Genomic DNA, 25,675 nt, shown 5'->3' on the forward strand with positions numbered 1-25,675 from the left:
ATGGGGGGGGGGGAGCGGCAGGACTAGCTGCATCGCACATGGAAGGGGGAGCGGCTGGACTAGCTGCATCGCACATGGGGGGGGGGAGCGGCCGGACTAGCTGCATCGCACATGGGGGGGGAGTGGCCGGACTAGCTGCATCTCACATGGGGGGGGGAGCGGCCGGACTAGCTGCATCGCACATGGGGGGGGAGCGGCCGGACTAGCTGCATCTTACATGGGGGGGGGGAGCGGCCGGACTAGCTGCATTGCACATGGGGGGGGGAGCGGCCGGACTAGCTGCATCACACATGGGGGGGGGGAGCGGCCGGACTAGCTGCATCGCACATGGGGGGGGGGGGGGGAGCGGCCGGACTAGCTGCATCGCACATGGGGGGGGGGGGGGGAGCGGCCGGACTAGCTGCATTGCACATGGGGGGGGGAGCGGCCGGACTAGCTGCATCACACATGGGAGGGGGAGCGGCCAGACTAGCTGCATCGCACATGGGGGGGGGGAGCGGCCGGACTAGCTGCATCGCACATGGGGGGGGGGGAGCGGCCGGACTAGCTGCATCGCACATGGGGGGGGAGCGGCCGGACTAGCTGCATCGCACATGGGGGGGGGGGGGGGAGCGGCCGGACTAGCTGCATCGCACATGGGGGGGAGCGGCCGGACTAGCTGCATCGCACATGGGGGGGGGGAGCGGCCAGACTAGCTGCATCGCACATGGGGGGGGGGAGCGGCCGGACTAGCTGCATCGCACATGGGGGGGGGGGGGCTGCCGGACTAGCTGCATCGCACATGGGGGGGGGGGAGCGGCCGGACTAGCTGCATCGCACATGGGGGGGGGGACTAGCTGCATCGCACATGGGGGGGGGGGGGAGCGGCCGGACTAACTGCATCGCACATGGGGGGGGGGGAGCGGCCGGACTAGCTGCATCGCACATGGGGGGGGGGAGTGGCCGGACTAGCTGCTTCGCACATGGGGGGGGAGCGGCCGGACTAGCTGCATCGCACATGGGGGGGGGGGGCGACCGGACTAGCTGCATCGCACATGGGAGGGGGACTAGCTGCATCGCACATGGGAGGGGGACTAGCTGCATCGCAGACAGGGGAGCGCCCTGACGAGCCGCCCCATATACCACCTCTTATCTGTCCTTGGTAATCACATGTCAGAGTTGCAGTACCAGATACAACCACGTACAATAGGGGCGCTGCTCATGTAATACCCCAATAAATTGAAGGTAATAGAATGATGATCGTTGTCCACAACTATCACACAGACTGCAGTGACATCGATCGATGCTCGCAGACACCGAGCACCGCGGTATATCGGGGACAATTCCCGCCTTTCCCCTCACAGAGGAGCCGCGCCGGGCACTACAAGCTCACTGCCGCCTGCCCGCCTTTTCTGAGGCGCCTCTCTCCCCGCCCACCTCATACGTCACTTCCGGCAGGTCGCTAGGAGACGCGAGGACGCTGAGGAAACAGACAAGAGCGAGCGCTGGTCGGAACAGATCGCAGCGGTACCGCGTGTAATGGCCCCAGACTAGTCGTGACCGGCGCAGCCCCCTCATAGCCGTATACACACCTGTCACCTACTGCGGCTCCGGCCATGCTCTCCTCTCTTCCTCATATTACTGCAGACTCATCCATACACCGCAGGTTATAGCACAGCGCCACCTGCTGCTGCCATAGTGTACACAGCCCCTATAAAGTAAAGAGCTGGTATACAATTTATGGAAAAAAACGCAGGGTGCAGCTATGAAGTGTGTACAGTCCCCACTGAGCAGAGATTATATCACATCAATCTCATATTAATATTGGTTTATTCCTGGATTCTGCAGATTACGCTCAGTACAGAGTCATGGCCGGGATGCTGGTGACCCCGAAACCTCGTGTGATACTGAGCCGATCCCCGACCCAGCTGTCATCACCGGAGGACGTCACAGACCCCCAGGAACCCACCCCAGAGCCGAGCACAGAGGGGGAACTGCAGCTGGAGAGAGAAATGTAAGAGCCTGAACGACATCCTGGATTATATAGATCTAAGCCGATACTTCCCTATATATTGAGACATAGTCAAGGGGCAGCATTTATGCGGGGGCATTTATGCATACTTTATCGAAGTGCCATAATTTATCAAAGTGCCCTGGCAGTTAGATATGCAGTAATTTATCAAAGTGCCGCGGCAGTTAGATATGGCAGTAATTTATCAAAGTGCCGCGGCAGTTACATATGGCAGTAATTTATCAAAGTGCCGCGGCAGTTAGATATGGCAGTAATTTATCAAAGTGCCGTGGCAGTTAGATATGGCAGTAATTTATCAAAGTGCCGCGGCAGTTAGATATGGCAGTAATTTATCAAAGTGCCGCGGCAGTTAGATATGGCAGTTGGACAGGGCAGGAGACAGGTAAGACATGCAAGACAATTAAACAAACTTGCTTCCAGGTCATCTTTTTGGCAAACAGTATTCACCATTTGTATCTGTGCCATTTATATTCTGGCTGCTACAATCATCCACATTCACCGTTCACCCACAAATTCTGCACACTTCATCCATATTAACCCCTCTCTCCTCTCTTCTCCTATGTACAGCTGTCATGCTCTCTTCACAATGTTATACCACACAGATCCATTCACTCCCACCATACACCGGAAACGCTCTCACAAATCACTCAACCATCTACTCACTCTCTGTATCTGTACCTTAGTCGCAGGTGATATTTCTCCTAATCCAGGACCCTCCAGTAATAATAACACTAACTCTTTCCCTGTTACATTCAGAAACCCTGCTAATCTCATTAATATTCCCTGCATATCTTCTGTCTCATTCAACTGCGCCCTTTGGAATGCACGCTCAGCTTGTAATAAACTCTCTTACATCCATGACTTTTTCCTCTCTAATTCCCTCAATCTTCTGGCTCTCACTGAAACCTGGATCCAGCAGTCAGACACCACCGCCGCTGCTGCTCTCTCCTATGGTGGCCTACACTTCTCTCATACTCCGAGACCTGACAACAGATCAGGTGGAGGTGTTGGTCTGCTTCTTTCAACAAAATGTACTTTTCAGGTTATCCCTCCTGTACCCTCCCTTGTCTTCCCTTCTTTTGAGGCTCACACAGTCAGACTCTACCGGCCCTTCGCCCTGCGAGTGGCGGTTGTCTATCGCCCTCCAGGTCCCTCCCGTCAGTTCCTGGATCACTTTGCTGCCTGGCTTCCAAATTTTCTATCTTGCGACAGCCCCACGATAATCATGGGAGATTTTAACATCCCAATTGGCGATCCTCTTTCCCCATCTGCCGCTCACCTTTTATCGTTAACCTCCTCCTTCAGCCTTTCACAGTTTGCTAATTCTCCTACACATGAAGACGGGAACACATTGGACCTGATCTTCTCCCGGCTTTGCTCAGTACATGACTTTACTAACTCTCCCCTTCCACTCTCTGACCATAATCTTCTTTCATTCTCGGTCAAGAACTGTGACTCTACTCAAGACCCCCCCACTTTCCACACTTATAGAAATTTACGCGCCATTAACACCCAGAAATTTATTAAAAGGTTGCAATCATCATTGGCCCCAATCTCCTCCATCTCATGTCCCGACTCTGCATTGAAGCATTATAACGAAATAATGCAATGCGCCCTGGATGAAGCCGCACCTCCTACACAAAGAACAATTCGGCATAGACGGCGACAACCCTGGCACACGCCTCAAACACGTCTTCTCCAGAGGTACTCCAGGTGCGCTGAACGGCTGTGGAGAAAATCAAATCTGCCCGAAGATTTCCTCCATTATAAATTTATGCTGAAAACATATAACTCTGCCCTTCACCTCTCCAAACAAACCTACTTTAACAACCTCATCATCTCACTTTCCAATAATCCTAAACGACTCTTTGACACGTTTCATTCTCTCCTCAATCAAACACCACAGGCCCCGACCACCGACCTCAGCGCTGACGATCTGGCCAATTATTTCAAAGAAAAAATTGACCATATCCAACAGGAAATTTTCTCCCAATCCCCTAATGCTTTGCATGCTCTCCCCCGCCACATTGTATCCTGCTCACTTTCTGACTTCGAACCAGTCACGGAAGATGAAGTCATCAGGCTCCTTGCATCTTCTCGCCCTACCACCTGCACCAGTGACCCTATTCCCTCACATCTCCTTCAGTCCCTTTCTCCAGCTGTCACCACTCAACTAACTAAAATTTTCAACCTCTCCCTCTCATCTGGTATCTTTCCCTCTTCTTTTAAACACGCCAGCATACATCCATTACTTAAAAAGCCATCCCTTGACCAGAACTGCACGGCCAACTACAGACCTGTTTCCAATCTTCCCTTTATCTCTAAACTCCTGGAACGCCCGGTCCATTCCCGTCTAATCCGCTATCTCTCAGACAACTCTCTTCTTGACCCTTTACAATCTGGTTTCCGCTCTTTACATTCTACTGAAACTGCCCTCTCTAAAGTCTCTAATGATCTACTAACAGCTAAATCTAATGGTCACTGCTTCCTGCTGATTCTCCTGGATCTCTCTGCAGCATTCGACACTGTGGATCACCAGCTCCTCCTCACTATGCTCCGCACTATTGGCCTCAAGGACACTGTTCTCTCCTGGTTCTCCTCCTATCTCTCTGACTGCTCCTTCTCTGTGTCTTTCGCCGGCTCCTCCTCCTCTCTCCTGCCCCTTACTGTCGGGGTTCCTCAAGGATCAGTCCTAGGCCCCCTTCTTTTCTCCTTATACACCCCTCTTATTGGACAAACAATCAGTAGATTCGGTTTTCAATACCATCTCTATGCTGATGACACCCAATTATACACCTCTGCTCCGGACATCACCCCTGCATTACTACAAAAGACCAGTGATTGTCTTTCTGCTGTGTCTAACATCATGTCCTCCCTCTGCCTAAAACTGAATCTGTCAAAAACTGAACTACTCGTATTTCCTCCCTCCACTAACCTACCTGTGCCCGATATTGCCATCTCCGTTTGTGGCTCAACCATTACTCCCCAGCAACAAGCCCGCCGTCTTGGGGTCATTTTTGATTCAGATCTTTCTTTCACTCCTCACATCAAATCACTCGCTCGTTCATGTCATCTACACCTCAAAAACATCTCAAGAATCAGGACTTTTCTCACTTTTGACTCTTCAAAAACTCTTACTGTAGCTCTTATTCATTCCCGTCTGGACTACTGCAACTCTCTACTTATCGGGCTCCCTCTTACTAAACTCTCCCCTCTCCAATCCGTCCTGAACGCAGCAGCCAGGATCATATTCCTCGCCAACCGCTACACCGATGCCTCTTCACTGTGCCAATCATTGCACTGGTTGCCCATCCAATATAGAGTTCAATATAAACTTAACACGCTTACCCACAAAGCGCTCCATGCTTCAGTACCACCCTACATCTCCTCCCTTGTCTCAGTCCACCACCCTACACGTGCCCTCCTTTCTGCCAATGACTTAAAACTAAAATCCTCCATAATCCGAACTTCCCACTCCCGTCTCCAAGATTTCTCGCATGCTGCGCCAATTCTTTGGAATGCACTACCCAGGACAATTCGATTAATTCCCAATACCCACAGTGTCAAGCGGACCCTAAAAACACATTTCTTTATGCACTCACTATTCTGCTGGTGCAGTCACTGTGTACATACATTACATTACTGATCCTGAGTTACATCCTGTATTATACTCCAGAGCTGCACTCACTATTCTGCTGGTGCAGTCACTGTGTACATACATTACATTACTGATCCTGAGTTACATCCTGTATTATACTCCAGAGCTCCACTTACTATTCTGCTGGTGCAGTCACTGTGTACATACATTACATTACTGATCCTGAGTTACATCCTGTATTATACTCCAGAGCTGCACTCACTATTCTGCTGGTGCAGTCACTGTGTACATGCATTACATTACTGATCCTGAGTTACATCCTGTATTATCCTCCAGAGCTGCACTCACTATTCTGCTGGTGCAGTCACTGTGTACATACATTACTGATCCTGAGTTACATCCTGTATTATACTCCAGAGCTGCACTCACTATTCTGCTGGTGCAGTCACTGTGTACATACATTACTTTACTGATCCTGAGTTACATCCTGTATTATACTCCAGAGCTGCACTCACTATTCTGCTGGTGCAGTCACTGTGTACATACATTACTTTACTGATCCTGAGTTACATCCTGTATTATACTCCAGAGCTGCACTCACTGTGTACATACATTACATTACTGATCCTGAGTTACATCCTGTATTATACTCCAGAGCTCCACTTACTATTCTGCTGGTACAGTCACTGTGTACATACATCACTGATCCTGAGTTACCTCCTGTATTATACTCCAGAGCTGCACTCACTATTCTGCTGGTGCAGTCACAGTGTTCATACATTACATTACTGATCCTGAGTTACATCCTGTATTATACTCCAGAGCTGCACTCACTATTCTGCTGGTGCAGTCACTGTGTACATACATTACATTACTGATCCTGAGTTACATCCTGTATTATACTCCAGAGCTGCACTCACTATTCTGCTGGTGCAGTCACTGTGTACATACATTACATTACTGATCCTGAGTTACATCCTGTATTATACTCCAGAGCTGCACTCACTATTCTGCTGCTGCACTCACTGTGTACATACATTACATTACTGATCCTGAGTTACATCCTGTATTATACCCCAGAGCTGCACTCACTATTCTGCTGGTGCAGTCACTGTGTACATACATTACATTACTGATCCTGAGTTACCTCCTGTATTATACTCCAGAGCTGCACTCACTATTCTGCTGGTGCAGTCACTGTGTACATACATTACATTACTGATCCTGAGTTACATCCTGTATTATACTCCAGAGCTGCACTCACTATTCTGCTGGAGCCATCACTGTGTACATACATTACATTACTGATCCTGTGTTACCTCCTGTATTATACTCCAGAGCTGCACTCACTATTCTGCTGGTGCAGTCACTGTGTACATACATTACATTACTGATCCTGAGTTACCTCCTGTATTATACTCCAGAGCTGCACTCACTATTCTGCTGGTGCAGTCACTGTGTACATACATTACGTTACTGATCCTGAGTTACATCCTGTATTATACTCCAGAGCTGCACTCACTATTCTGCTGGTGCAGTCACTGTGTACATACATTACATTACTGATCCTGAGTTACATCCTGTATTATACTCCAGAGCTGCACTCACTATTCTGCTGGTGCAGTCACTGGGTACATACATTACATTACTGATCCTGAGTTACCTCCTGTATTATACTCCAGAGCTGCACTCACTATTCTGCTGGTGCAGTCACTGTGTACATACATTACATTACTGATCCTGAGTTACATCCTGTATTATACTCCAGAGCTGCACTCACTATTCTGCTGGTGCAGTCACTGTGTACATACATTACATTACTGATCCTGAGTTACCTCCTGTATTATACTCCAGAGCTGCACTCACTATTCTGCTGGTGCAGTCACTATGTACATACATTACATTACTGATCCTGAGTTATATCCTGTATTATACTCCAGAGCTGCACTCACTATTCTGCTGGTGCAGTCACTGTGTACATACATTACATTACTGATCCTGAGTTACATCCTGTATTATACTCCAGAGCTGCACTCACTATTCTGCTGGTGCAGTCACTGTGTACATACATTACATTACTGATCCTGAGTTACATCCTGTATTATACTCCAGAGCTGCACTCACTATTCTGCTGGTGCAGTCACTGTGTACATACATTACTTTACTGATCCTGAGTTACATCCTGTATTATACTCCAGAGCTGCACTCACTATTCTGCTGGTGCAGTCACTGTGTACATACATTACTTTACTGATCCTGAGTTACATCCTGTATTATACCCCAGAGCTGCACTCACTATTCTGCTGGTGCAGTCACTGTGTACATACATTACATTACTGATCCTGAGTTACATCCTGTATTATACTCCAGAGCTGCACTCACTATTCTGCTGGTGCAGTCACTGTGTACATACATTACATTACTGATCCTGAGTTACATCCTGTATTATACTCCAGAGCTGCACTCACTATTCTGCTGCTGCACTCACTGTGTACATACATTACATTACTGATCCTGAGTTACATCCTGTATTATACCCCAGAGCTGCACTCACTATTCTGCTGGTGCAGTCACTGTGTACATACATTACATTACTGATCCTGAGTTACCTCCTGTATTATACTCCAGAGCTGCACTCACTATTCTGCTGGTGCAGTCACTGTGTACATACATTACATTACTGATCCTGAGTTACATCCTGTATTATACTCCAGAGCTGCACTCACTATTCTTCTGGAGCCATCACTGTGTACATACATTACATTACTGATCCTGTGTTACCTCCTGTATTATACTCCAGAGCTGCACTCACTATTCTGCTGGTGCAGTCACTGTGTACATACATTACATTACTGATCCTGAGTTACCTCCTGTATTATACTCCAGAGCTGCACTCACTATTCTGCTGGTGCAGTCACTGTGTACATACATTACATTACTGATCCTGAGTTACATCCTGTGTTATACTCCAGAGCTGCACTCACTATTCTGCTGGTGCAGTCACTGTGTACATACATTACATTACTGATCCTGAGTTACATCCTGTATTATACTCCAGAGCCGCACTCACTATTCTGCTGGTGCAGTCACTGGGTACATACATTACATTACTGATCCTGAGTTACCTCCTGTATTATACTCCAGAGCTGCACTCACTATTCTGCTGGTGCAGTCACTGTGTACATACATTACATTACTGATCCTGAGTTACATCCTGTATTATACCCCAGAGCTGCACTCACTATTCTGCTGGTGCAGTCACTGTGTACATACATTACTGATCCTGAGTTACCTCCTGTATTATACTCCAGAGCTGCACTCACTATTCTGCTGGTGCAGTCACTGTGTACATACATTACATTACTGATCCTGAGTTACATCCTGTATTATACTCCAGAGCTGCACTCACTATTCTGCTGGTGCAGTCACTGTGTACATACATTACATTACTGATCCTGAGTTACCTCCTGTATTATACTCCAGAGCTGCACTCACTATTCTGCTGGTGCAGTCACTATGTACATACATTACATTACTGATCCTGAGTTATATCCTGTATTATACTCCAGAGCTGCACTCACTATTCTGCTGGTGCAGTCACTGTGTACATACATTACATTACTGATCCTGAGTTACATCCTGTATTATACTCCAGAGCTGCACTCACTATTCTGCTGGTGCAGTCACTGTGTACATACATTACATTACTGATCCTGAGTTACATCCTGTATTATACTCCAGAGCTGCACTCACTATTGTGCTGGTGCAGTCACTGTGTACATACATTACTTTACTGATCCTGAGTTACATCCTGTATTATACTCCAGAGCTGCACTCACTATTCTGCTGGTGCAGTCACTGTGTACATACATTACTTTACTGATCCTGAGTTACATCCTGTATTATACTCCAGAGCTGCACTCACTATTCTGCTGGTGCAGTCACTGTGTACATACATTACTGATCCTGAGTTACCTCCTGTATTATACTCCAGAGCTGCACTCACTATTCTGCTGGTGCAGTCACTGTGTACATACATTACATTACTGATCCTGAGTTACATCCTGTATTATACTCCAGAGCTGCACTCACTATTCTGCTGGTGCAGTCACTGTGTACATACATTACATTACTGATCCTGAGTTACCTCCTGTATTATACTCCAGAGCTGCACTCACTATTCTGCTGGTGCAGTCACTATGTACATACATTACATTACTGATCCTGAGTTATATCCTGTATTATACTCCAGAGCTGCACTCACTATTCTGCTGGTGCAGTCACTGTGTACATACATTACATTACTGATCCTGAGTTACATCCTGTATTATACTCCAGAGCTGCACTCACTATTCTGCTGGTGCAGTCACTGTGTACATACATTACATTACTGATCCTGAGTTACATCCTGTATTATACTCCAGAGCTGCACTCACTATTGTGCTGGTGCAGTCACTGTGTACATACATTACTTTACTGATCCTGAGTTACATCCTGTATTATACTCCAGAGCTGCACTCACTATTCTGCTGGTGCAGTCACTGTGTACATACATTACTTTACTGATCCTGAGTTACATCCTGTATTATACTCCAGAGCTGCACTCACTATTGTGCTGGTGCAGTCACTGTGTACATACATTACTTTACTGATCCTGAGTTACATCCTGTATTATACTCCAGAGCTGCACTCACTATTCTGCTGCTGCAGTCACTGTGTACATACATTATATTACTGATCCTGAGTTACATCCTGTATTATACTCCAGAGCTGCACTCACTGTGTACATACATTACATTACTGATCCTGAGTTACATCCTGTATTATACCCCAGAGCTGCACTCACTATTCTGCTGGTGCAGTCACTGTGTACATACATTACTGATCCTGAGTTACCTCCTGTATTATACTCCAGAGCTGCACTCACTATTCTGCTGCTGCAGTCACTGTGTACATACATTATATTACTGATCCTGAGTTACATCCTGTATTATACTCCAGAGCTGCACTCACTGTGTACATACATTACTGATCCTGAGTTACCTCCTGTATTATACTCCAGAGCTGCACTCACTATTCTGCTGGTGCAGTCACTGTGTACATACATTACATTACTGATCCTGAGTTACATCCTGTATTATACTCCAGAGCTGCACTCACTATTCTGCTGGTGCAGTCACTGTGTACATACATTACATTACTGATCCTGAGTTACCTCCTGTATTATACTCCAGAGCTGCACTCACTATTCTGCTGGTGCAGTCACCGTGTACATACATTACATTACTGATCCTGAGTTATATCCTGTATTATACTCCAGAGCTGCACTCACTATTCTGCTGGTGCAGTCACTGTGTACATACATTACATTACTGATCCTGAGTTACATCCTGTATTATACTCCAGAGCTGCACTCACTATTGTGCTGGTGCAGTCACTGTGTACATACATTACTTTACTGATCCTGAGTTACATCCTGTATTATACTCCAGAGCTGCACTCAATATTCTGCTGCTGCACTCACTGTGTACATACATTACATTACTGATCCTGAGTTACATCCTGTATTATACCCCAGAGCTGCACTCACTATTCTGCTGGTGCTGTCACTGTGTACATACATTACATTACTGATCCTGAGTTACATCCTGTATTATACTCCAGAGCTGCACTCACTATTCTGCTGGAACCTTCACTGTGTACATACATTACATTACTGATCCTGCGTTACATCCTGTATTATACTCCAGAGCTGCACTCACTATTCTGCTGGTGCAGTCACTGTGTACATACATTACTGATCCTGAGTTACCTCCTGTATTATACTCCAGAGCTGCACTCACTATTCTGCTGGTGCAGTCACTGTGTATATACATTACATTACTGATCCTGAGTTACATCCTATATTATACCCCAGAGCTGCACTCACTATTCTGCTGGTGCAGTCACTGTGTACATACATTACATTACTGATCCTGAGTTACATCCTGTATTATACTCCAGAGCTGCACTCACTATTCTGCTGGTGCAGTCACTGTGTACATACATTACTGATCCGGAGTTATATCCTGTATTATACTCCAGAGCTGCACTCACTATTCTGCTGGTGCAGTCACTGTGTACATACATTACATTACTGATCCTGAGTTACATCCTGTATTATACTCCAGAGCTGCACTCACTATTCTGCTGGTGCAGTCACTGTGTACATACATTACATTACTGATCCTGAGTTACATCCTGTATTATACCCCAGAGCTGCACTCACTATTCTGCTGGTGCAGTCACTGTGTACATACATTACATTACTGATCCTGAGTTACATCCTGTATTATACTCCAGAGCTGCACTCACTATTCTGCTGGTGCAGTCACTGTGTACATACATTACATTACTGATCCTGAGTTACCTCCTGTATTATACTCCAGAGCTGCAGTCACTATTCTGCTGGTGCAGTCACTGTGTACATACATTACATTACTGATCCTGAGTTACATCCTGTATTATACTCCAGAGCTGCACTCACTATTCTGCTGGTGCAGTCACTGTGTACATACATTACATTACTGATCCTGAGTTACCTCCTGTATTATACTCCAGAGCTGCAGTCACTATTCTGCTGGTGCAGTCACTGTGTACATACATTACATTACTGATCCTGAGTTACATCCTGTATTATACTCCAGAGCTGCACTCACTATTCTGCTGGTGCAGTCACTGTGTACATACATTACATTACTGATCCTGAGTTACATCCTGTATTATACTCCAGAGCTGCACTCACTATTCTGCTGGTGCAGTCACTGTGTACATACATTACATTACTGATCCTGAGTTACATCCTGTATTATACTCCAGAGCTGCACTCACTATTCTGCTGGTGCAGTCACTGTGTACATACATTACATTACTGATCCTGAGTTACATCCTGTATTATACCCCAGAGCTGCACTCACTATTCTGCTGGTGCAGTCACTGTGTACATACATTACATTACTGATCCTGAGTTACATCCTGTATTATACTCCAGAGCTGCACTCACTATTCTGCTGGTGCAGTCACTGTGTACATACATTACATTACTGATCCTGAGTTACATCCTGTATTATACTCCAGAGCTGCACTCACTATTCTGCTGGTGCAGTCACTGTGTACATACATTACATTACTGATCCTGAGTTACATCCTGTATTATACCCCAGAGCTGCACTCACTATTCTGCTGGTGCAGTCACTGTGTACATACATTACATTACTGATCCTGAGTTACATCCTGTATTATACTCCAGAGCTGCACTCACTATTCTGCTGGTTCAGTCACTGTGTACATACATTACTGATCCTGAGTTACCTCCTGTATTATACTCCAGAGCTGCACTCACTATTCTGCTGGTGCAGTCACCGTGTACATACATTACATTACTGATCCTGAGTTACATCCTGTATTATACCCCAGAGCTGCACTCACTATTCTGCTGGTGCAGTCACTGTGTACATACATTACATTACTGATCCTGAGTTACATCCTGTATTATACTCCAGAGCTGCACTCACTGTTCTGCTGGTGCAGTCACTGTGTACATACATTACATTACTGATCCTGAGTTACATCCTGTATTATACTCCAGAGCTGAACTCACTATTCTGCTGGTGCAGTCACTGTGTACATACATTACATTACTGATCCTGAGTTACATCCTGTATTATACTCCAGAGCTGCACTCACTATTCTGCTGGTGCAGTCACTGTGTACATACATTACTGATCTTGAGTTACATCCTGTATTATACTCCAGAGCTGCACTCACTATTCTGCTGGTGCAGTCACTGTGTACATACATTACATTTACATTACATTACTGATCCTAAGTTACCTCCTGTATTATACTCCAGAGCTGCACTCACTATTCTGCTGGTGCAGTCACTGTGTACATACATTACATTACTGATCCTGAGTTACATCCTGTATTATACCCCAGAGCTGCACTCACTATTCTGCTGGTGCTGTCACTGTGTACATACATTACAATACTGATCCTGAGTTACATCCTGTATTATACTCCAGAGCTGCACTCACTATTCTGCTGGAACCTTCACTGTGTACATACATTACATTACTGATCCTGCGTTACATCCTGTATTATACTCCAGAGCTGCACTCACTATTCTGCTGGTGCAGTCACTGTGTACATACATTACTGATCCTGAGTTACCTCCTGTATTATACTCCAGAGCTGCACTCACTATTCTGCTGGTGCAGTCACTGTGTATATACATTACATTACTGATCCTGAGTTACATCCTATATTATACCCCAGAGCTGCACTCACTATTCTGCTGGTGCAGTCACTGTGTACATACATTACATTACTGATCCTGAGTTACATCCTGTATTATACTCCAGAGCTGCACTCACTATTCTGCTGGTGCAGTCACTGTGTACATACATTACTGATCCGGAGTTATATCCTGTATTATACTCCAGAGCTGCACTCACTATTCTGCTGGTGCAGTCACTGTGTACATACATTACATTACTGATCCTGAGTTACATCCTGTATTATACTCCACAGCTGCACTCACTATTCTGCTGGTGCAGTCACTGTGTACATACATTACATTACTGATCCTGAGTTACATCCTGTATTATACCCCAGAGCTGCACTCACTATTCTGCTGGTGCAGTCACTGTGTACATACATTACATTACTGATCCTGAGTTACATCCTGTATTATACTCCAGAGCTGCACTCACTATTCTGCTGGTGCAGTCACTGTGTACATACATTACATTACTGATCCTGAGTTACCTCCTGTATTATACTCCAGAGCTGCAGTCACTATTCTGCTGGTGCAGTCACTGTGTACATACATTACATTACTGATCCTGAGTTACATCCTGTATTATACTCCAGAGCTGCACTCACTATTCTGCTGGTGCAGTCACTGTGTACATACATTACATTACTGATCCTGAGTTACCTCCTGTATTATACTCCAGAGCTGCAGTCACTATTCTGCTGGTGCAGTCACTGTGTACATACATTACATTACTGATCCTGAGTTACATCCTGTATTATACTCCAGAGCTGCACTCACTATTCTGCTGGTGCAGTCACTGTGTACATACATTACATTACTGATCCTGAGTTACATCCTGTATTATACTCCAGAGCTGCACTCACTATTCTGCTGGTGCAGTCACTGTGTACATACATTACATTACTGATCCTGAGTTACATCCTGTATTATACTCCAGAGCTGCACTCACTATTCTGCTGGTGCAGTCACTGTGTACATACATTACATTACTGATCCTGAGTTACATCCTGTATTATACCCCAGAGCTGCACTCACTATTCTGCTGGTGCAGTCACTGTGTACATACATTACATTACTGATCCTGAGTTACATCCTGTATTATACTCCAGAGCTGCACTCACTATTCTGCTGGTGCAGTCACTGTGTACATACATTACATTACTGATCCTGAGTTACATCCTGTATTATACTCCAGAGCTGCACTCACTATTCTGCTGGTGCAGTCACTGTGTACATACATTACATTACTGATCCTGAGTTACATCCTGTATTATACTCCAGAGCTGCACTCACTATTCTGCTGGTTCAGTCACTGTGTACATACATTACTGATCCTGAGTTACCTCCTGTATTATACTCCAGAGCTGCACTCACTATTCTGCTGGTGCAGTCACCGTGTACATACATTACATTACTGATCCTGAGTTACATCCTGTATTATACCCCAGAGCTGCACTCACTATTCTGCTGGTGCAGTCACTGTGTACATACATTACATTACTGATCCTGAGTTACATCCTGTATTATACTCCAGAGCTGCACTCACTGTTCTGCTGGTGCAGTCACTGTGTACATACATTACATTACTGATCCTGAGTTACATCCTGTATTATACTCCAGAGCTGAACTCACTATTCTGCTGGTGCAGTCACTGTGTACATACATTACATTACTGATCCTGAGTTACATCCTGTATTATACTCCAGAGCTGCACTCACTATTCTGCTGGTGCAGTCACTGTGTACATACATTACTGATCTTGAGTTACATCCTGTATTATACTCCAGAGCTGCACTCACTATTCTGCTGGTGCAGTCACTGTGTACATACATTACATTTACATTACATTACTGATCCTGAGTTACCTCCTGTATTATACTCCAGAGCTGCACTCACTATTCTGCTGGTGCAGTCACTGTGTACATACATTACTGATCCTGAGTTACATCCTGTATTATACTCCAGAGCTGCACTCACTATTCTGCTGGTGCAGTCACTGTGTACATACATTACTGATCCTAAGTTACCTCCTGTATTATACTCCAGAGCTGCACTCACTATTCTGCTGGTGCAGTCACTGTGTACATACATTACATTACTGATCCTGAGTTACATCCTGTATTATACTCCAGAGCTGCACTCACTATTCTGCTGGTGCAGTCACTGCACATACATTACATTACTGATCCTGAGTTACATCCTGTATTATACTCCAGAGCTGCACTCACTATTCTGCTGGTGCAGTCACTGTGTACATACATTACATTACTGATCCTGAGTTACATCCTGTATTATACTCCAGAGCTGCACTCACTATTCTGCTGGTGCAGTCACTGTGCACATACATTACATTACTGATCCTGAGTTACCTCCTGTATTATACTCCAGAGCTGCACTCACTATTCTGCTGGTGCAGTCACTGAGTACATACATTACATTACTGATCCTGAGTTACCTCCTGTATTATACTCCAGAGCTGCACTCACTATTCTGCTGGTGCAGTCACTGTGTACATACATTACATTACTGATCCTGAGTTACCTCCTGTATTATACCCCAGAGCTGCACTCACTATTCTGCTGGTGCAGTCACTGTGTACATACATTACATTACTGATCCTGAGTTACATCCTGTATTATACTCCAGAGCTGCACTCACTATTCTGCTGGTGCAGTCACTGTGTACATACATTACATTACTGATCCTGAGTTACCTCCTGTATTATACTCCAGAGCTGCACTCACTATTCTGCTGGTGCAGTCACTGTGTACATACATTACATTACTGATCCTGAGTTACCTCCTGTATCATACTCCAGAGCTGCACTCACTATTCTGCTGGTGCAGTCACTGTGTACATACATTACATTACTGATCCTGAGTTACCTCCTGTATTATACTCCAGAGCTGCACTCACTATTCTGCTGGTGCAGTCACTGTGTACATACATTACATTACTGATCCTGAGTTACCTCCTGTATTATACCCCAGAGCTGCACTCACTATTCTGCTGGTGCAGTCACTGTGTACATACATTACATTACTGATCCTGAGTTACATCCTGTATTATACTCCAGAGCTGCACTCACTATTCTGCTGGTGCAGTCACTGTGTACATACATTACATTACTGATCCTGAGTTACCTCCTGTATTATACTCCAGAGCTGCACTCACTATTCTGCTGGTGCAGTCACTGTGTACATACATTACATTACTGATCCTGAGTTACCTCCTGTATCATACTCCAGAGCTGCACTCACTATTCTGCTGGTGCAGTCACTGTGTACATACATTACATTACTAATCCTGAGTTACATCCTGTATTACACTCCAGAGCTGCACTCACTATTCTGCTGGTGCAGTCACTGTGTACATACATTACATTACTGATCCTGAGTTACCTCCTGTATTATACTCCAGAGCTGCACTCACTATTCTGCTGGTGCAGTCACTGTGTACATACATTACATTACTAATCCTGAGTTACATCCTGTATTACACTCCAGAGCTGCACTCACTATTCTGCTGGTGCAGTCACTGTGTACATACATTACATTACTGATCCTGAGTTACCTCCTGTATCATACTCCAGAGCTGCACTCACTATTCTGCTGGTGCAGTCACTGTGTACATACATTACATTACTGATCCTGAGTTACCTCCTGTATTATACTCCAGAGCTGCACTCACTATTCTGCTGGTGCAGTCACTGTGTACATACATTACATTACTGATCCTGAGTTACCTCCTGTATTATACCCCAGAGCTGCACTCACTATTCTGCTGGTGCAGTCACTGTGTACATACATTACATTACTGATCCTGAGTTACATCCTGTATTATACTCCAGAGCTGCACTCACTATTCTGCTGGTGCAGTCACTGTGTACATACATTACATTACTGATCCTGAGTTACCTCCTGTATTATACTCCAGAGCTGCACTCACTATTCTGCTGGTGCAGTCACTGTGTACATACATTACATTACTGATCCTGAGTTACCTCCTGTATCATACTCCAGAGCTGCACTCACTATTCTGCTGGTGCAGTCACTGTGTACATACATTACATTACTAATCCTGAGTTACATCCTGTATTACACTCCAGAGCTGCACTCACTATTCTGCTGGTGCAGTCACTGTGTACATACATTACATTACTGATCCTGAGTTACCTCCTGTATTATACTCCAGAGCTGCACTCACTATTCTGCTGGTGCAGTCACTGTGTACATACATTACATTACTAATCCTGAGTTACATCCTGTATTACACTCCAGAGCTGCACTCACTATTCTGCTGGTGCAGTCACTGTGTACATACATTACATTACTGATCCTGAGTTACCTCCTGTATTATACCCCAGAGCTGCACTCACTATTCTGCTGGTGCAGTCACTGTGTACATACATTACATTACTGATCCTGAGTTACATCCTGTATTATACTCCAGAGCTGCACTCACTATTCTGCTGGTGCAGTCACTGTGTACATACATTACTGATCCTGAGTTACCTCCTGTATCATACTCCAGAGCTGCACTCACTATTCTGCTGGTGCAGTCACTGTGTACATACATTACATTACTGATCCTGAGTTACATCCTGTATTATACTCCAGAGCTGCACTCACTATTCTGCTGGTGCAGTCACTGTGTATATACATTACATTACTGATCCTGAGTTACATCCTATATTATACCCCAGAGCTGCACTCACTATTCTGCTGGTGCAGTCACTGTGTACATACATTACATTACTGATCCTGAGTTACATCCTGTATTATACTCCAGAGCTGCACTCACTATTCTGCTGGTGCAGTCACTGTGTATATACATTACATTACTGATCCTGAGTTACATCCTATATTATACCCCAGAGCTGCACTCACTATTCTGCTGGTGCAGTCACTGTGTACATACATTACATTACTGATCCTGAGTTACATCCTGTATTATACTCCAGAGCTGCACTCACTATTCTGCTGGTGCAGTCACTGTGTACATACATTACATTACTGATCCTGAGTTACATCCTGTATTATACTCCAGAGCTGCGCTCACTATTCTGCTGGTCTCTTCCCCAGTGATTGTGGAGAGGAGGTGATGAGCTGCAGATTTAACCCCTCGGGCTCTCTGCTTGCTGTCGGTCTCATCACTGGAAGCATAAAGGTGAGGTGTATCGGGGTAACAGTGTGCAGAGGTGCTGCCTCCGCTGACATGTCAGGTTGTGTGCGATGCTCTGTCTCTCCACTAGGTGTACTCCATGCCCGCCGGACACTGGGCGCACACCCTGCAGGACGACCAGTCTGTAGCCCAACGCCTGCCGGTGACTGCGCTGCGATTTCAGCCCTTGCGGCCGGCCTCTCGGGGGGAGCTGCTTCTGGCCACATGTGAGAACCCGCGCTGCTCGGACCATTAAAGGGATTGTCCACAGACTCCGGGGGTCGCTCCTCTGAGCCTCGTCTGCTCCTCGCCTCCTCAGATGCCAGCGGTCAGGTGAAGTTCTGGCATATCTCCACCCAGAGCTGCGTGCGCTCCCTGACAGAAGAGCGACAGACCCTCGCCGCCACCTTCAGTCCCTCCGGCTGCAGCTTCCTGACCGCGGGGTCCAGTGATGACATCCTCGTGTACGACACCGAAACCATGAAGTGTGTGAACATCTGTCAGCCCAGGTCTGTGCCGGCCCCACCAGCGGACCCCCGGCAGCTGGGATCACTGGGGGGCCAACCAGCACCACCGCTCAGACCACCAGGGGGCGAGCTGCACACAGCAGGATAGGACTCCCATTGATAGGAATGGGAGCTGTTTACAGCTCGCCCTCTAGTGGCAGAAGCAGGTATCACATATAATCCCACCTGTAAATATTACTTGTCTCCCCCCCCGCAGCCCCTCGCTCTCGGTGATGGACGGGCACCGTTCCCGGATCTTCGGACTTACCTTCCACCCTCTAAGCGAGGAGAGTTTTGTGTCGGGGGGCTGGGACGACACCGTGCAGGTGAGAAGCCTTGTATAAGCATACGGACGTTATTACGCTCCAGGCGTTTATTATAAGCCGCTGGTCTCGTTTCTTGCAGTTCTGGGACGTCAGACTGACTAATTCCCTAAGGTAACGGCGAGCCGATGGTTTGCGGGGGGGGCCGCAAAGTGAGCGAAGGTGGTAAAACTCCCAAACTCCCCCCTCTAGGAAGATCTCCGGACCCCACGTGTGCGGAGACGCCCTGGACATCGACCCGGACTCGCAGCAGATCCTCATCGGCTCCTGGCGGAAGGAGGAGAATCTGCAGGTGAGGAGAAAAGGGGCCGCCGCCGATTCTCCCAGGAGGGCGGCCATATTGGAAGTCACCCAGACGTGAGGTGAAGCCCCCTATACTGTAGATCCTGACATCCTCACTCATCCGGGGTCTCTCTCAGGTCTGGGATTCCCATACTGGACAGAAGATTGACACTGTGCCCAACCACTACCGGGGGCCCTCCAGGGTGAGTCTGGGAAACACCGGAGGGTGGGGGTCTGACCAGCGCCAAAGAACACATTGGGGTGCAGGAGCCAGTCTGGAGAGACGTTACTGCGTACACTATAGTCACATCTAGAGCTGCAGTCTCAGTCTTCTCCCTGCTGGTTCAGTGTCTGGAGAGCCCCCTCTGCTGCGTCACACGGTGGGCGATGTGGGGTTTGCCGTCCTGTCTCCCTCTCCGTGTAGCTGCATTATTACAGGCAACATCTCCGCACCATCCATCCTGTCTTACACTCCAGTTACATCCAGAGCTGCAGCTCTAGGTGTGACTAGAGTACATGACTTACATTTCCTCCCGTGCAGCGCAGCTCACTGATCGGCTGCTCCATGTCGCGGTCCCGTCATGTGTCACTTTGCCTCTCAGGTGTACGGCTGCCGCTGGTTGGGTGCAGGTCACATGATTGCGGCAGGAAGCGACATCAACATCTGCCGAATCATCGACCGGAATTCCTTCCAGGTGAGAAAGTACTGGAATTGTAACCACATCTTCTCGTACGTCGCGCCCTCGCCGTCCGGACACTGGCGCGCGTCGGGCCCTCGCAGTCCGGGCACTGGCGCGCGTCGCGCCCTCGCAGTCTGGGCACTGGCGCGCGTCGCGCCCTCGCCGTCCGGGCACTCACACTCAGTGCTTTCTTTCTCCAGACTCGGGGGAGCCTGGTTGACCTGCCCAGTGGAGTCTACAGTCTGGACGTCTCGTCTGCCGCCCCTCTTCTAGCTGTCACCTCGGGGCACAGAGTCTTCCTGCTGCGTCCTACAGGCAGCGTCTTCTCCTGACACCTCCGTGTACAGAGAACCGCCACCCCCATCATCCATCGTGCAGCTCTTTATTTGCAGGTTTGCAGTCAGTGCCACATTGCCGTCTGCCACAAGATCTGTGCCACACTCTCACCCATTACTGACCAGTCACATACCGGCTCCTCCCACAAGAGGGCGATGATTCCGATTTATGTCTCTGACTCCCAACAATAAAGACCTTTTCAGATTCTATCGGAGCCGTTACCTGCGCAGTTTTCATTCTGTCCATGAGGAACGTTACATAGAATCACTGGATTTTATTGTTTTTTTTTTTCCTATGAAGTCACATGATGAAATTAGCATAAAAGTAGTTGATTTCACATATCTGACTACAACTCCCAGCATTCTCTCGCAACTTATCATAGAGCAGCATTCTATGACATGACCGAGCTGGAGTTCTCCTTTAAGGGTGGTATTATGTCCAGAGGTCTCCCGGGGTCAGTGATCGGCCCAGGCCAGCTGGTGCAGGGAGTGGGCCACCGCCTCCATCCTCTCCCGGTATTCCAGGTGACTGTAGTTTCCCTCTGGGACCCCTGTAAGCCCATGGAGGGCCCCCCAGCAGCTGCCGGCAATGACCCCGGTGGAGTCGCTGTCACCTGTGGGGACGGACAGTGTAAGCGCGGATTCTGGCCGTACCATGCAGCAAGCAGGACCAGCGTATAACCCCGCTACCTACCCCCATGAAACATGGACCTGCTGCACAGCTCCCCCCAGGAGCCCCGGGCCCCCAGCAGAGCATCGTAGGCGATCATAGGAGCGTCGTGACCGCTGCGCCCCGGCCAGCCGTCCAGACTCCACCGCCCGTACTCCACATCCCTCTCCGCAGCACCGTAAGGAGATGGGAACTGCGCCGGCCCGGCCCCCTGCAGAAGACCCCTCTCCGACAGGTACCTGGGGGAAAAAGACCCTCACACTAGTCACAGAGATAGAGTCACTTTGGTTTCTGTTTTGTGGATGCAGCCTGCAGTGTAAAGAATGGTGGTTATGATTGTGCTCACCTCTCCCAGGACTGCCGAAAATAATCCCACACCTCCAGGTGGCGCTCCACGTCTGCGTCCGAGGAGCGCACGTATTCCAGCGCCAGAGGGAGGGTCTCCAGCAGGCAGGGGCCCCATTGTTCTAGCGGGACCCTCTGCACCGACAGCGATGTGAAGAGAGCGGAGGCCAGAGAGCCGAGGTACCCTGCGGACAGAGAGCGGGACAGTCGCACCCTGCGGACAGAGAGCGGGACAGTCGCACCCTGCGGACAGAGAGCGGGACAGTCGCACCCTGCGGACAGAGAGCGGGACAGTCGCACCCTGCGGACAGAGAGCGGGACAGTCGCACCCTGCGGACAGAGAGCGGGACAGTCGCACCCTGCGGACAGAGAGCGGGACAGTCGCACCCTGCGGACAGAGAGCGGGACAGTCGCACCCTGCGGACAGAGAGCGGGACAGTCGCACCCTGCGGACAGAGAGCGGGACAGTCGCACCCTGCGGACAGAGAGCGGGACAGTCGCACCCTGCGGACAGAGAGCTGGACAGTCGCACCCTGCGGACAGAGAGCGGGACAGTCGCACCCTGCGGACAGAGAGCGGGACAGTCGCACCCTGCGGACAGAGAGCGGGACAGTCGCACCCTGCGGACAGAGAGCGGGACAGTCGCACCCTGCGGACAGAGAGCGGGACAGTCGCACCCAGCGGACAGAGAGCGGGACAGTCGCACCCAGCGGACAGAGAGCGGGACAGTCGCACCCTGCGGACAGAGAGCGGGACAGTCGCACCCTGCGGACAGAGAGCGGGACAGTCGCACCCTGCGGACAGAGAGCGGGACAGTCGCACCCTGCGGACAGAGAGCGGGACAGTCGCACCCTGCGGACAGAGAGCGGGACAGTCGCACCCTGCGGACAGAGAGCGGGACAGTCGCACCCTGCGGACAGAGAGCGGGACAGTCGCACCCTGCGGACAGAGAGCGGGACAGTCGCACCCTGCGGACAGAGAGCGGGACAGTCGCACCCTGCAGACAGAGAGCGGGACAGTCGCACCCTGCGGACAGAGAGCGGGACAGTCGCACCCTGCGGACAGAGAGCGGGACAATCACACCCAGCGGACAGAGAGCGGGACAATCACACCCAGCGGACAGAGAGCGGGACAATCACACCCTGCGGACAGAGAGCGGGACAGTCACACCCTGCGGACAGAGAGCGGGACAATCACACCCAGCATCTGCAGCAGCGCTCGTCACCCCGGAGCTGCAATCACTGACCTGTCGGATGGTTGTGCGTCATCTTCCCGCTCTCCACGCTGACAGCGACCAGAAGAGACAACTCAGACGGACGCGGGAACCTGCGGAGAGACTGCCGTGCATCACGCGGACTGCGATGGGGCGCACGAGGAGACCCCCTATATTTTATGGCTCCTCCTCACCTCAGCCCTATACACATGGATCTCATGGCCGCTCCACATCCGGTCGCTGAGGGGTTAAAGGGGATTTTGTAGCCTCCAGGTTCCCCGGGGCGCAACTGTGAGGTTCCTAAAACGAGAGGAAGGTCCATCACGGCTCCTGCTCCAGTCACACCCAGAGCTGCATCCTGCTGGTTCAGCGCCTGAGCACGCTCTGCTGTGCTGCATTGTGGGAGATGTAGTGTCAGCCCGGCACTGCGGCGCAGGAGTGTACGTCTCCCACAATGCACCACTGCATGGCGGCAGGATCTCTGCCAGCATTTCTGAGCAGAATCATGAATTCAGCTCCGGAGTATAGGACTGAGGAAAACAACCTTCTTACCCAGAATGCTCGTGGGTCCGGGCTTCCGCCCCTCCATGTCCGTCATGGCGGACACGTATCTGGCGGCCAGGTCGTGATACAGCTCGTCATTCTGCTTCCCTGCGGGCGGAGAAATGGAGGAGTCAGGAAGTGATCTGATTGGATGATCCGGACCCTCGTCCGCCATATTACAGACCACCCACCTGAGGCCAGGCCCTCGCCCGTCGCCAGGTGGAGCACGGTGTCGTCACTGACCGGCCAGTCCGGGAGGGCCGCCCTGATCCTCTCCAGTCCTCCCAGCGCCTGCAGCTCCGCGTGGATCTGGGGCCCGGACTTACAATATTCCCACAGCTGGTTCCTGTAGCCCAGAGCGTCCCCGGCCCCGCTCAGCAGCATGGCGGCCACGTACAGGTCACGTGACGGCGGCGTCCTGAGACACAGAAGTATCCAGATGTTACAGAATACGGCGTCTATGGGAGTCAGAAATCCACCCCCATGCTTTACACTGCAGCTGTGCTCTGGTCAGTGACCAGCTAAGCTGCATTGTCTGTTGGAGTCGGCGGTAGTCTTATCACAGGCTCCGCTCTGTTCATCCTCTGTGCTTTACACTGCAGTTCTGCTCCGTTAGGACACAGCTATGATCGGTGACCCAGGAGTCTAATATCCTGCTATCACCTTCCTCCATGCTTTACACTGCAGCTCTGCCTCCTCAGATTCTCAGTGCTGGGAGAGCAGTTTTCTATTACACGCAGTGTCGGCATATAACCAGCAGGTGTCACTGCTCATAACCCCCCACAATGGTGAAGGGGAAGTGCACCATCTGGGAGCCAACCACTCGCGCAGTGCAGGAGGGGTGTCCCTGACATCCATGGTCTCATCCAGCTCCGGGGACATTGGTGACGCTTATATCAGCGCTGGGGAGGGGATACATGGGGGGCTGGGGAGGTCTCTGCCCTTCTCACTCCTCCAATTGTAAATCAGCCTGAAGTAACTGATAACAGGGAGCAATAGATTGTAATCACAGCTCATAGGGAAAAATGATAATTGCAAGGGTCCTGTCTCTTTAAGAGAAGGAGGGGAGTGAGGCGCTGCAGCAGCTGCGGTCTCTTACTTGCTCTCCATGTTGCGGTGTCCTGTGCGGCGCTGGAGCTGTGGAAGGTGCAAACTTCTACCCAGAATCCCCCCCTCTCTCTCCCCGTGCTCTGGAGTCATGTGACCTGCATGTGCTCGGTGTAACCCCTTCTCTGCTGGGGCTCAGCACATTCTGTCTCTATTTCTAGGCAGTCAGCCGTCCTGGAGGTCAAAGTTCACCCGTCTACGGGTGTATTCAGGGCGCCGGGGTCACATGGGGCGACTGTCCGGTTATATCCCCAGAGCGATGGCCAATGTGGGGCAACGAGGGTCAGAAAATCACCCGGTGTCCCCCCGATACTGATAAATGTAGAAGCAGATGTGTGTCGCCCCCTGCTGGTGCAGTGTCTGTACAGAGCATGCTCTGCTGTGCTGCAGTGTGTGAGATGTAGTGTGTCGCCCCCTGCTGGTGCAGTGTCTGTACAGAGCATGCTCTGCTGTGCTGCAGTGTGTGAGATGTAGTGTGTCGCCCCCTGCTGGTGCAGTGTCTGTACAGAGCATGCTCTGCTGTGCTGCAGTGTGTGAGATGTAGTGTGTCGCCCCCTGCTGGTGCAGGGTCTGTACAGA

The 25,675-nt window shown here is 49.0% G+C and overlaps 2 protein-coding genes across 7 annotated transcripts in view; one reads left to right on the forward strand and one right to left on the reverse strand.

Moving 5' to 3' along the window:
- Nucleotides 1-25,432, reverse strand: part of LOC141162524 (calcium-binding protein 5-like) — a 49,390-nt gene extending 23,958 nt beyond the window's left edge. Inside the window, exons 1-8 of one of the 2 annotated variants that reach the window (XM_073648707.1) lie at nt 25,089-25,282; nt 24,181-24,407; nt 23,999-24,097; nt 23,641-23,746; nt 23,480-23,559; nt 22,235-22,418; nt 21,913-22,127; nt 21,479-21,832 (exon numbers count right to left, since the gene is read on the reverse strand). In XM_073648707.1, the coding sequence (XP_073504808.1) occupies nt 21,675-21,832; nt 21,913-22,127; nt 22,235-22,418; nt 23,480-23,559; nt 23,641-23,746; nt 23,999-24,097; nt 24,181-24,407; nt 25,089-25,189 (1,170 nt within the window). In that variant the 5' untranslated portion in view covers nt 25,190-25,282 and the 3' untranslated portion in view covers nt 21,479-21,674. Of the gene's footprint in view, nt 1-21,478; nt 21,833-21,912; nt 22,128-22,234; nt 22,419-23,479; nt 23,560-23,640; nt 23,747-23,998; nt 24,098-24,180; nt 24,408-25,088 lie in introns of those variants that run through there. The other variant, XM_073648710.1, reaches the window with a different exon arrangement.
- On the forward strand, nt 1,411-21,428 carry LOC141162525 (uncharacterized). Of its 5 annotated transcripts, none has more exons than XM_073648713.1 (11): nt 1,411-1,506; nt 1,828-1,993; nt 19,014-19,098; nt 19,184-19,319; nt 19,412-19,601; nt 19,816-19,924; nt 20,004-20,035; nt 20,114-20,213; nt 20,341-20,406; nt 20,806-20,898; nt 21,084-21,428. In XM_073648713.1, exons 2-11 carry the CDS (start codon nt 1,848-1,850, stop codon nt 21,213-21,215), a joined length of 1,089 nt encoding a protein of 362 aa, XP_073504814.1. In that variant the 5' UTR covers nt 1,411-1,506; nt 1,828-1,847; the 3' UTR covers nt 21,216-21,428. The 5 variants fall into 5 exon arrangements, with proteins under 5 accessions (XP_073504814.1, XP_073504818.1, XP_073504815.1 ...); XM_073648714.1 differs by having other exon boundaries at nt 1,419-1,515; XM_073648716.1 differs by having other exon boundaries at nt 1,432-1,749.
- Nucleotides 25,433-25,675: the final 243 nt, after the last annotated feature.

The sequence above is a fragment of the Phyllobates terribilis genome, unplaced genomic scaffold (assembly GCF_046119375.1).
Source record: "Phyllobates terribilis strain yellow unplaced genomic scaffold, ASM4611937v1 Scaffold_9__5_contigs__length_417890890, whole genome shotgun sequence".
In the NCBI taxonomy this organism is placed as follows: Eukaryota; Metazoa; Chordata; class Amphibia; order Anura; family Dendrobatidae; genus Phyllobates; species Phyllobates terribilis.

Bases quoted from the DNA above. Each gene is read 5' to 3' on its own strand.
- LOC141162525 (XM_073648713.1), top strand. From the start codon at position 1,848: ATGGCCGGGATGCTGGTGACCCCGAAACCTCGTGTGATACTGAGCCGA. The intron at 1,994-19,013 runs GTAAGAGCCTGA...TCTCTTCCCCAG, and splicing joins CTGCAGCTGGAGAGAGAAAT to TGATTGTGGAGAGGAGGTGA. The intron at 19,099-19,183 runs GTGAGGTGTATC...TCTCTCCACTAG, and splicing joins TCATCACTGGAAGCATAAAG to GTGTACTCCATGCCCGCCGG.